Source organism: Parasteatoda tepidariorum, chromosome 6 (genome assembly GCF_982258835.1).
Source record: "Parasteatoda tepidariorum strain Cologne lab strain chromosome 6, Ptep-v5.0, whole genome shotgun sequence".
Lineage (NCBI taxonomy): Eukaryota > Metazoa > Arthropoda > Arachnida > Araneae > Theridiidae > Parasteatoda > Parasteatoda tepidariorum.
In genome coordinates this window covers 110,009,177-110,022,878 of record NC_141760.1, presented here as the reverse complement: position 1 = coordinate 110,022,878, position 13,702 = coordinate 110,009,177, and the positions used below count along the sequence as shown (strand labels likewise).

The 13,702-nt window shown below is 28.0% G+C and overlaps 1 protein-coding gene across 6 annotated transcripts in view; it reads left to right on the top strand.

Annotated features, from left to right (window-relative positions):
- LOC107449082 (uncharacterized) overlaps window positions 1–13,702 on the top strand; it is a 44,266-nt gene that overhangs the window by 28,465 nt on the left and 2,099 nt on the right. For 5 of the 6 annotated variants that reach the window (XM_087166443.1, XM_087166447.1, XM_087166445.1 and 2 more), the window contains 2 exons: window positions 3,388–3,476; window positions 11,579–11,680. In XM_087166443.1, the coding sequence (XP_087022569.1) occupies window positions 3,471–3,476; window positions 11,579–11,680 (108 nt within the window). In that variant the 5' untranslated portion in view covers window positions 3,388–3,470. Of the gene's footprint in view, window positions 1–3,387; window positions 3,477–9,435; window positions 9,547–11,578; window positions 11,681–11,755; window positions 11,973–13,702 lie in introns of those variants that run through there. The other variant, XR_015434816.1, reaches the window with a different exon arrangement.

The following is a 13,702-nucleotide window of genomic DNA, read 5'->3' as shown; positions in this document are numbered from 1 at the left end:
CATTTAGAATAAAATCCGTTTATCTTTTCTTCCTGGATCTTTCATTATTTTCAACATCTGCCCCATTATCTAGCTTCCCTATTTACCAGTATTGTTCAGAACCTCTTCGAACAACAGAACACAACCATGGAACACCTTTCAGAATACATTTCTCTGCAACCACGCGTTTACCGTAGGTAAAGTTACTTCATGTAAGACGTTCAAAATTTTTATGCACTTATGTAAGATGGACAAATACCTTGTAAAGGCAAAATCTTCTTTGATGATGCACCAAAAATATGCAATGCTTTAAAAAATAGAAGACTTTAACAATGTATTATAATTAAAGAAATGATTTTTTTTTCTCAAGAGTTTTTGTTTTTTTAGAAATCTCACTTAACTTTTTGAAATCTCACCCTGTTTTTGAGAAAGAGTGAGAAATTCTCACCCATTTTTTTCTATGATGAAAACACTGACAAATTTAAGTGCTTTCTGTTAAATACACAGAGTAGTTAGTGTCGATTTACAGTATATTCAGCCTATTCATTTACTATGCTGAAAATTTAGTTTATCCAAATACTTGTGAATTTCATTTTGCTGAATACGATATAGTTTTGTTGAATATCTAAATATTCAGCTCTTGAATAATTACTTCTTGCTTTCAAGTTATGCATTATTTGTATTCTTAATTCAAGTGGAGAAAAAAAAATTTATGAGATAAAAATTGTTTTAAAATGATAAGTGTAATAATTATAAATAAATATAATAAAAAATATGAATTATATTTATCATTATTCATAAATATAACTACTTTTAAATTCAAATTAACATACTGGATAATAAAGATATTCGGTATAACATTAAAAAAAAAATTTATACACTTGTTTTAAGTTTGTATTTATACAACATAACTTGTAAGTTCCTTATAAATATTAGTTATATGTTCCTTATATGTCAAAAATGCATAATAATAAACTTTTAATTTTCTTAAGTATCAAAAAGAAGAAGAAAAAATTTTTAAATATAAATATTTAAACAATTTTTGTGCAAATTTTTGAATATAAATTTCTGAGATTTTAAATCTGTTATTTTACCTTAATTTTAATTAAAAAATATTTTAAAACCTGCTGATTACCTATAGTATAATTAAATTTCAATATAATGCATGGCAACTGTTGGTAGTTTTGAAGTTTATATATTTTCTTGGCAAACTTCAGTTTTTGACGGTTTAAACCAGTATTATACCCTTGTCACGTCAAAAACCCAACCCTGGATATAGTAATGAATGACATAAATATTTAACTATGACTTAAAAAAAGGTTTTGTTCATGACTTTCCTCCCTATTTCAGCTCACCTTCCCATGAATGCTGAAAAAGAATTTGTTCTTTAGTCTGAACAGTAACCACCTCTGGTCAACCCCATTGACGATAAACTTGGTATTATCTTTTTATCTGATCTTGAAAATTCCCCTAGCCATTCATCTAGTCCAGTGTCGGTGACAGTGGTATTACTATCCCAAGTAGGGGTGAGGGGTCACTGTTTAAACAGGTTTTTGGCTCTGGTAGGCGGGAGAAGGGGAATCTTTTTCTCCAGTGTATTGTGTTAGCCATAGAGAGAAGAGAAGCTATCTTGTTCCAGATGTGCTATTCTTGTTTCCATAGCAGCAGATGGCCTCAGACTTTGTGGGGGGGGGAGTTATTACCTTAGACAAACTATACTTGCCACCTATTTTGTTCCTGGGTGACTATGGCGACTCTTTTAAGCAAAAAAAGTGTCTAAAAACTTTTTTTTTCTTCAAAAATAGTGACTTTTTGAATATTTAGGCAACTATTTCTTCATATATTGTGGCATATAAATATAATAAGCGAATGATTTTTTGGCACTTTTCCCTTTTATTAATTTGCGAAAAAAACGATCTAGTTTTTTGTGCGATTTAAAAAGTGAATGTTCCTATTCGTATTCACACGTTCGAGAAATCACATATCGTGATACTTGTATTCATTCAATTTCAAACCATTGCCGAGCAAAAAGAATAAGTTTCGTCTCTGGTTTCCTCATAATTCAGAACATCACTTGTCACATAAATTCAATATTCATACAGACAATAAGAAAATAATTTTAAAATTTTTTGCATTGTTTTCCCGAAGTCACAGATTTTTATTTTTTTAATACTCACTTATCCAAATCTGTGCGAAGAATCTATATCTATATTAGCAATATTGTTATAAACTTATATTACTAATATAGATACAGCGTTTTAATTTCCAATAATGATAGGGGAGAGTGGGATCAATTGTAACATATTTTACTTAACTATTTTTGACTAACAAAAAATCCAATATATTATTAGTATTAATTGACAGACGAGTAAAGTAGACTATCCTCTACTAGAAAAAAAAGTAAATACATTATTTTAAATGTTATTATATTAGTTATTAACAATTTTTGACAGTCGTGCACTTGTTACAATTATCCCCACTTACGGGGTCAATTGTAACAGTTCATAAATTTAACTAAAACATAGTTAATTATACATATTATCGTAGTTGTGATATATTTTTTTATTGATCAAAATAGTAGTGATATATTAGGAGTAAAAATAATAATGAGCAGAGACCTAAAGGGTTAAACTTTTAACTTTAAGGGGTTAAAAATTTTAATTTATGCTGTGAGAAGTGACAAATAAAATAATGCACATGCAACATAATATAAATGATGTAGGAAACTATTGGTGGTTCTTAAAGAGTTAAGTAATTATTTGTAAATGTAAGATTATTTATTTTCAGCTGTTACAATTGTCCCTTTACTTATTGTTACAATCGTCCCCAAGACGCCATTTCAGCTTCATTTGTTAAAAACAATGCTGGTTTATTAACAAAACTAATCTTTTTTTTTAATGTTAATTAAGGTGTCCACTTACATATTCGGTTAATAATTTTTATTTGTTTAAACAAAATTACTTTGTTACAATATAATATTCTAATGCCAAAAAAAGCACTAACGTCGCGTGAAAATATCTTTTGTGATGTAACTCTTTCAAAAGTACATAAAAATGGTTGCCAGCAGGGGTTTGCATGTAGATTTATTAAATACACCTTGTGCGCCACCTAGGAACCCGACACTCGAAATTTTTGCTCTGTTACAATCGTACCCTGTTACAATTGACCCCACTTTCCCCTATAGTTTATAATTTTGATTTTTATTCAGTTATGCTTTAATATGTAAGAATCGAAATTTCATAAAATAAGACAATGAAGGAAGTTTATAATTTTTTTTCTTTTGTCACAAAACTGGAGTTTATAATTTCTTAATTGCAAAAAGTGTTAGCAATCTGTAAATATGCTCCTACCTACACATTGTTCTTACCATAGATAAACTATAATGGATTTTGTGTTTTCCTTTTATAGGTTCGGATAAGTCTCTCCAACCTAACGTGAACTTTGTTCTGTATATCCCTTCTAGACATGAGTCTCTACTCAGGATATCAGATATGAGGGTGAGTTTCCTGAATTTTTTTTTAAGTCAAGAAAATTAGATTTTATTTTAATTAATCAATCTTTTCTTTTAAAGAATTTTATACACTTACCAACAAAAACTCAGATAAAATGTATAAATAATACCCCCGGGGCAGTGACATTGTCACAGTAGATTATAGAGTTTTGTGCAGCAGAGCAAAATGTAACCTAAAGCAAAAAAAAGAAGATAAAAAAGCACTTAAAAGTGCAATAACTTTCAACAAATTGGAATTTCAAAAAAAAAGAAAGAAAAAAACGCTGTGCATAAACAAGCGTGGCCTTTTCAACATTCCTAGTTTCAACCCTGAAGTTGTATTCCTGCTGCCTGTAGAGCGGCCCACATAGTATTTTTTCCTACAAGTTCACCTATATAATTTCAAGTTTAATTGTTTAGTTTTTGCACAACAAAACAAAATTTAACGTTAAATTGTACGCCCAAAACAGTAGCCTTTCCGATTTTTTAATAGAGAGAGAATTGAGTGAAGCCTTGTTTAAATGCTTCACTGGTCTCCTAAGTGGTAAATAGTAAATGTTTCATTATTTGTATTAATATTGAATAATTCTGCATATCATTATCCGTATTCTGCTTCGCTACTAAAAACAGATTTATGATATCAAGATTCCCTCGGGTCTAGGAAAACCCAGAATTCTCAGGGAATTTTATTTTAACTTTAAAAAGCAGGGAATAGTCAGGAAAGATTGCAATTTATGGCAAAAAGTTGGAGAATTCTTGTATCATTCCAGAAAAATAACCAATCTTAGAATTGTCAGTTACAGTAATCAGTGATTGAGATTCAAGTTCAATAATTCCAATGTCTATTACAATTATTTGTTGTAAAAATTTCTTATTTTTGGGAAACTGGCTCATTTAAAGATTTTTTTTTTCCTTCTAAAAGTCTTATAACGCAATAAGCCTTACATATTAAAAACTCTGTTTTCTAATGACAAATTACATGCTTTAGATTAGGGGTGCACAACCTTTTTTGAGTGAAGGGCCACATGCTCAGCAGATTGACCAAAAAAGGGCCGCAGGCCAAAATATTTAGACAGACATGTTGGCAGCAATTGTTGGTAGTAATTGTTATGTAAACATCATTGTTCTCGGGATTAAATTCTTTTTGTCAGTTTACCTTGTAATAATTTTGCATGAAATTGAATAATTTTAAATGTTTAAAATGAGTAACTGCAAAACTGATTACTTAGGGGGGAAAAACAGAATCAGAATCAATTTATCAGAAATTGTTTTTTAGATAAATTGAAATAATTAAAAATTTTGGAAAAATCATTTTTATTTTTATCATATTACATAATACAAAAGTCCATTTAAACATAAATTTTAACATTAAAAAATTTGTTCACAGAATTAAATTTTAAAAAATAAATATTTTGTCCATAAAAAAAATGCAATTTAAATCCTTTGATTTAAAGAAAGATAAAGGTTAAAAATGATTAAAATTGAAACAAAACCCCTTCAGCTAAAAAGAATTAGCATTTAGTAGGGAATATACTTTAACTTTAAAACATTTATTTTAAATTAATCATAAGAGGCAGGGGCTGAGAGAGGGAAGAAAAAGAAGAAGAAAAACATTTATTTTGAAGGAATTATTTTACTTATTAAAAAAAAAACTATTAAGATACTTGTTTTCAATTCCTTATGACCAATACTTTTTTAAAATGACACTTACTATTTACACATATATATTTAAAATCAATTAAAATTTACATTACTTTTTGAAACTTATTTTGACTAAATTTTTAAAGTTAAAATTTAATGATATAGAAATCATTTCCCAGCATATGATCATAAATGATCTGAAATGGTTACCCTGTAATTTGCAAAGTTTTTAAATATTGTGATAATTTTATCTACTTGATCATATGGTAGCTTTTTCGAGTTATTAAATAAAAATTTTAATGATTTTGTTTGAAGACTGCTCTGTAATTTTTAACAGGCCAAATTCATTGCGGAAAACTGCCTTTCGGCAGAAGCTGGTGTATGCAGTATTAAATTTAGGGTAAATAACTTCATCAGTTTTGGAATCTATCACAAATGGTGTTCTTCCTTTCCTGATTTTTAAATCTCGTGAATACAAATAGCGATGTGTTATTTATTTTTAAATAGCTTGAATACAAATTTTTATGTGTGATTTTTAAATTGCGCAAATAAAAACTACTATGCATGATTATCAAATAGCGCGAATAGTGATATGTGGTTTTTAAATTGAGAGAAGACTCATAACGTATGATTTTTGAAACGACTGAATACGAATCGCGATGGATGATTTTTAAATCTCGTTATTGTTAAAACGAAATGCAATGTGCAATTTATGATCGCGTAAATGCTAATTATGATGTGCGACTTTTAAATTGCAAGAAGAATCATAACGTATTATTTTTAAAACGCCTAAATTCGATTCGCAATATGTAATTTTTAAATCACATGACAGCAAAAAGAATAGTTTAAGTGTGTGGTGTTAAACTTTCACATGTTCATGGGGCTAAAAAAATATGCACATGTTTTGAATTATTTTTTTGCAAATGGGACCGTGTTTTATGTAAATTTACACATCTCGTTTTTTTTTTTTTTTTTTTTTTTTTTATTCTCTTCAAGAAGGTGTCGATTTTGATAAGATACGTAATTACTTTTTAAATTACAGAAAGAAATAATAAATAAATAAACACAAACGAATTGCGCGATTTGCAATATTGTGTTAAAATATCAGGCTATTCTAAATCACAATAATGGAAAAAAAGAAGAAAAAAACACTTTCGAAAAAACTCTTACATTTATGTCGAAATCGACGCAAATAGCGCACGCAAAAAGTAATTATTTTAATGCACGATTCAAAACTTGCCTGTTGTCTGACTAGTATTAAAAATATAAGAATTTTCTTAATTCACAGAGTAAAAACTACCAAACAAAACTATCAAAATCCTTTCATATTTACAATAAAATCGGCGTAAATAAAGCGTGTCAAAAAGTAATGTACTTAAATGCGGGATTCGAAATTAAGACGTCGCTATAGCGTATAAAACATATCGGGACTTTAAAAACCTTGTAGCAATAGTTGCCAAAACGACGATTGAAAAATAAGTTGACATGCTATAATACTGGCACAAATAAACCACGCCAAAAAATTTTAATCTAAATTACCGAATCTTTACTCACGATTCGTATTAATGTCGTGTTAAAACATCGAAAAATTAAAAACCATGCATTAATGCTAAGCAGTAACTGCCGAAAAAGGAACAAAAGTAATTTAGATTTGTTATGAAGTTTGCGCAAATAAAGCGTTTACAATTTTCAAAAATCGCGATTTCAGAAACTTCGTGAAAATGGGTAGCAATAACTACTTAAAAGTCATTGGATTAACGATGAAATTGGCCTACATGAAGAACGTCAAAAAGTGATAACGAAAATTCGAAATTTGTGTATCGTAATAATGATGTATTCAAAATGTTAGGATTCTCAAAACTATGCGCAAATCCGTAGCGCTAACTATCGGAGAAAAAGCGATCGAAAAACTACATTGATTGAGACTGGGTGCATCCAAAACTTGAATATATAAATGTAAAATTTCCAAATTTTTTTAAAGGAAAAAAAAAAATTGGAATGAATTTTTTTCATTTCGTTCAGATTCCTCTGGTTGTGCACCCCTATTATAGATAAAACATGGTCTAGATTTCATTGAAATTTACTTGAAATGTCTGGACAAGTCAGGGAAAAATTTTAAGTGGGAACCCTTTATATTTTGGAGGAATATGTTTTAAGGTCATTATTTATATGTGTACCTGTAAAGAAGACTCCTGTATTTTACGATTATCTCCTGTTTACTCCTATATTCCCAAATTTCTCCGTATTTGTCGAAGAAATTTAAAAAAAAAAACTTTTGGGCGATCAAATATCCACTGATGGCAAAAATAATTCTTTCATCTCTGAACAGGTTACCAGTGTGAGAATATGGCCAGTGCTGTAGTATGTTGAGTGTTAATAGTTTAAGTAATTATGCATAATGCTTTAAAGAAATTATCTTTAGATTAAGATTTATATGCATATTTTTTACTTCAATGAATGTAAGTGCTTATTGCCTGCTTCTCCTGGTTCAATTCTCCCAGTTTTTGTATTTTTTAGAAAATTCACTAAAATTGATTCAGTTTCCTATGAAATAGAATTTTTGTACAGGCTTGATTTAAATAGGTATTACTTATACACAATGAAGCGAACCTTATTTACAGAAAACAGTTCAAAACCCTTTTATACAGTTCATTTTTATTCAGAACTCTCTTTTGAAATTAATTTAAAATCTTCTCACAATGTTTGATGAATTAAATGCCTATTGATATTTGAAATAAATACATTGAGAATGCAGTTTTAATGCCTTATCAAATAGTTCTATTGATAAAAATATACTTATGTGGCCAATAACTAACTCTCTGAGTTTTAGTCAAGTATTTCTATTTTATGTCGATTTAGGTCTTTCTTTTCGTACCAAAAAAAAAAAAAAAAAAAATCTCAATTCTGAGCAAAATTATGCTAAAAAATTATATTAATTCTATGAAAAATTATTTTACTAGTTGGTATAGTTTGAATCTATATGTCATGTACTTTTTTAATTAATATGAAAAAAAATTGTGCCTGTTAATGTATTGATGTACTAAAACAATTTCCTTTCATTCTACTGTTGAAATATGTTGTAATATTCCTGAATTTTCCCTCTAAGTATTTGACTTTGGAATAAACTTACAAAAATAAATAGTATGCAGAGGAATATTATCATTTGAAATAATAAGAATTATACAAAATTAAATAAGCTTATTTATTCTCAAAAATACAGCTCATTTCTGTTGCTTATGATAACTCAATTTTTAAAAACTATTAGGTTCCAGCTTTAAAAAGTGTGATTTCTGTTGGTGTTGCTTCTTCATAGTTTTATTGTACCATGAGGGTCATCAAGATGGGTCATCTCTCTTTGAAAATAACCATTTAATGTACAGTATATGATGAAATGATATTTTTATTCATTTAGAATGATCTAAAAATTCTAATTCTGCAACTTGAAATTAGAATTGTTATAATTGAAGCACAAAGATCATTACTAGTGTGATGAAACTAAATCACTAAGTAACATTTCTATTTCTATCAATGATTTTCCGACCTCATTAATTTACCTCCGAAGTGTTTAACAAAGATCCTAAAAATTAGTTTAGAAAACACTATACCTTAGATTAGAATTTATAGTCATCTTTTTAGAAAGCAAAATCATTCGTACGGGAAACTGTAAAAAAACGTTTGGTGGAAGACTGCGGTAGACAGTTTCACACCTAAAATACCTAAAAAAAACTAAAAGTGTTTAAAGTAGGGGTGCACAATCTTTTTAAGAGAAGGGCCACTTGGACAGCAGGTTGACCAATTTGCTTGTCCAAGTATTAAACAGATATTATCAATTATAGTATTTTTCATACAGAAACATCAATATACTAGATACTAAATTTTTTTTTATCAGTTAATTCAATAAAATTAAATTATTTTAAACATTAGACATAGAATTATAAATTAAAATTCAACAAATGCAAATCCGATATTTTTTTTAAAATTTCCTTTTCATTAAAAAAAGAGAAAAAATACCGATTAAACAAAATGAAAAAAAAAACACTGGAAAAAAATTCAATTTGCAATTCAAAATTCTCGGATTTTTTTCTAAAAAAAAAAATTTTATTTTTGATATTGTCTTGGGCTGCAGATCAAGAGATAGCGCACCCCTAGTTTAAAGTATTTTTTTAATCTATTTTAAGAAAGGTAATTCTGGGACTTATTGAATAAAATTTTTAATTCATGTATTTAATTATTTTTTTAAAAAACGTACTATCATTTATGTGAAAAATACAGTAATTTCTGTTTTTAGAAAAGTACTGTAAATAATCATTTATTTTTATCCTTAGAGTGTTGCTAACTTTGAAAGTAAAATGACAGCTCTAGAAAGCAATGCGAAAGAGCTCAAAGATCGACGAACAACAGCTTAAAATTTCTCAGGAGAATTAGATGTTGTAAAAGTGAGAGGTTATTCAATTATTGTCTTTTAAATTTAAATGTCTCTTACTCATTTATTGTGTTGATATTGACGAATATTTTTACGAATTTCTTGTCTAATAGCTAAATAATAGTTAAAATTCTGATTATTTAACATCCACAAAAGACTGCAGATATATTGGAAAATCAAAATCCATGGATTATCTTGGTTGCCTTTTAGATAAACTTTCTAAAAGATTATGATTTATACTCTGAATTAAGTTATTAAAAGTAAATACATTATTGCAATCATAAAATGACAGTTTATATCATGTTTGTATGACATAGTGCTCGACTTCGCGTGCAGATCGTCGGGTTACCTCAGTGGGGGTGCAATCCTCTCTGCAGAGGATCAAAATTGTGATGGCATGTCTTCGGATCATTCTCAGGGATGTTTCCCAGACCGTCGCCAATAGCCCATTGTGCAGCTCTAGTGTGACGTAAATGAACAACAACAACAACAGTGCTTTTTAAAAAAAAAATTTCAAATCTATGTGAATGATTTAATAAAGTTGTTACTTTTGTTACGCTGCATAGGTATTTACAGTTGATCATCATGGTTTGCTTTTGTACTTATCCTAATCATACTTTATGAATCACAATTAAATTATGTGATAATGTATTTTTGTTGAATTCAGAAGGAAATATAATTTATATTCATATGATGTATACATCATATAATCAGTACTATTACTAATTATGAAGAAATGTTATATGGATTTTAAAAAAATATTAAGATGGCAAGTAATTTCCTGTGATATGATTGATTGAAACTCTTAGAGTCGTGTCAGATTATCAGAATTATACTTCTTCTTTTCCAACTCAAAAGCCCTGTGAGCTTTCTCTACAATAAAGTTCCATGTTTCTCCAGTTTAATATTTTTTTCTGGTTCTTCCTCAACCTGATCCAGCAATCTTAACTTTGATCTTCCTCCTTTCCTTTCATGATTTTCTAAGGCATGTCTTATCCACTATAATCTTCTAGCTTTGATAAATCATATGATGTTTTTCCTTTTTAATTTTTCCATTTTGTGGTTGCATGTCTTTCTCCATGCGTTACTTTAACTAATGCTTCAAAAATTCTTCTAATTATACTATGTTCAAAATTTCCTAATATATTTTCATATTGTTGAAGAAAGCCTAGGTTTCAGACCCATATGTTACTATTGGTCTTAGTAGGGTTTTATATATTATACATATTCTCAAAATTAATTTCCGTTTTAGTAATCATTATTTGCAAATATTTCCATTTTGTGTCCGTGGAATTTCACATTTATTCTTCATTTCGTGACCGCGATAAGTAAAGATACCCTAAAAAATTTTATCAATTTTTAGACCTTGTATTTGTGTTTGCTCTTCTGTCTTTGTCTTTATCATGATCTTTATTTTGGTTTGACCTATTTCATTTGCTTTTCCTGTAATTTCTTTTATTTGTTCTATTAGTCTACTTTTTTTTCTTGCATTAATTCCTATATTGTTTGCATGGGCACAGACTTTTGTTGACTTTGTGAATATATTGCCTAGTTGTCGAATGATGTGATTCTCAAAAGTAAGGTGATATTGAAAAGCATAAATAATAGGGATTCACCTTGCTGAGCACATTTGTTAAACTCAAACGAAAATTTAGCTCTTCCACTTATATTTAAGTCTGTGATGATGAAATTATAACATTTGTTTCCCTATATTTCAAGAAAAATGCAAAAATACTAAGAAATTTATCTGCTGTATCTGTGAGCAATGCTTTCGACATTAATGATATTAAAAATTTCCAGAACCAGACTTTATATTTATTAGACTATATATGTTAAAATATTTTCTCTAAAAAAAGCATGAATTTATAGTTTAAAGCTAAAATATTTTCATGAACGCAAATCAATAAATGCTATACATATATGCTTAAACAAATGTTTTTGAGTATGTTGCTGGTTATTTTTTTCCTTATTCCACAAAGTATGGGGATTTTTGTAGATTTTTGAAATTTGCTAATATTTTTACTGTTCAATTTTATTTATTTTAGGTTACAGTTCAAGAATTGTCTAATTCTTCTGAATCAACTTCAAAATCATCTGTAGATACATCAGGGAAAGATGCTAAAGTCCAGGCTGCTGTTCAACAAGGGGTAAGTTGAATTTGAAAAAAAATCTTACTTTTTTTTTAAATTAGAACTATCAAACATCAGTGTTTCTCTTCCTAGGTTCAGTGGAAAAGAACATCGAATTTATATACCAGTATAAGCTAGACGTAATATGATGCCTCCTAATTTTCTATACACTTTATGTCCTGAGTAGATTAATGGTAGAGCTGCCTATTTACCTTCAAATCTTTGGCTAATGCATGCATTTTTAAAAATGTCATAAATTGAAAATTATCTGTACATTATATGTACTCAGTTAATAAAATGATGCTAGCCAATCAATTATTTATTTACTTGGCTTTCTGGCTTCCATAGAAGAATGTGTATTTTTTTCCTAATTTTGCTTAACAGGTATAAGCAAAATTCAAATCAATATTTGTTTAATTCCCTCTTGTCACACCATTTGAAAAATAAAATGATATAATAAAAACATTTATATTTCAGTTACTTCACGATATAAAAATTTATTATAGATAAAATGCATAAGCTATATAATAACAGGATATTTGCTTCTGTTTTTAAATTCTGTCCATGGGCTGAATCCATTTAAGGCTCAAGTTTGCTCCGATGCTTCTTTGGTGGTAATTGTTTTCCATTTTGATGAAATGATTCAAAATGTTTTTGTTTTTTTAACTTTATAAAATTCTCCAAAAATTAGTTGGTTATAATTTGATAATAATAGATTTTATATTGCATTCTTTTTCTGGAAGCTTTTGTACTACCATTCACAGAAATTTGTGAATTATTTTTTCTCAGCAAACCTACTAATCACTCATTTTTTTTTACAATCACTAACAGCAATGTTTGTCGACAAATTGTTACAATTGTTGCATTAATGCTATTTTTTTCTGTTTCATTTTAACCTTTTATAACATATTTCAATTTTTAAAATAGAACTCTTTTATTTCCAAAAATAGAACTCTTTTACTCCAAAAAGAACTCTTTTTATTAGAAAATAACTACTCGCTATGTGGCAAATCTACCAAAAAAGTGGCGAAAAGTGTTAAATGAACAAGTGCTTATTTTAAAAATTGTTTAATATAAATTATGTCTATGTAAAAAAATACTCTTGGAATTCAGAATCCATCAATTCATGGTTGAAAAAATCATGTAAAAGGAGAATTCTATTATAATTCACATATTTCGATGCTGTAATATATGTTGCCCCTCCCCATAAATATTTTTACTTATCGTTCTTTAAAAGTCACTAAATTTTGTCACATATTTATTTTTTTTTATTGTTTAAATAAATTTTTACAGCCTTAGATTATATTTAATAGGAATTTTCTTTTGAAAAAATAATTTAATAAAATTAAAAAAAGTTAGCAAAATGTGACTTTTAAATGTCTTAAGTGGCATATTTTTGTATCCATTGATATCAGTCAGCAACTCAATAGGTTTAACGAAAAAGCAGCTGCTAAGACATTCTAGTCTCCCAGAATACTAACTAAAAATATAAATTTTCAAGTATACTTTTTAGTTAGAGTAAACATTCAGGCATATTTTGATACGAAAATGTATTTACAATTCAGTGCTTCTAATTTTAATACATCGCAAAAGGTTATATGAAGCCTACAGAAAATTTTAGAATTTTTTTTAAACGTCCGTAATAAAAATTGAACCAACTTTCCAGCTTTGCTCTTCGTTCACCATAAACACCCTTTTGAATAGACGATATTATTGTTTATTTTTTAATCATTTACAAATTAATATAAATGATATATAAAAACATACACATCAGTCTATATTTAAGGGATTTAAATAAAAATTATTTATTCATTGTTTTGCAATAATTTAAACATGAAAATTTAATACGGTAACAATATTGTTTGTATTAAAGTTTAAACATTCTGAAATGTAAAATTTTAGCTAAGCTAAAAGGACCAGATAATTTCATTTTTAATTGTTTTAACATGGCAAATTTGTTAACAGACAATTATTTTTTTAATCTTTCTCATTGTTACAGAAAAATTCTGACACAGACGAAAATTCTAACTAAAGAAAACA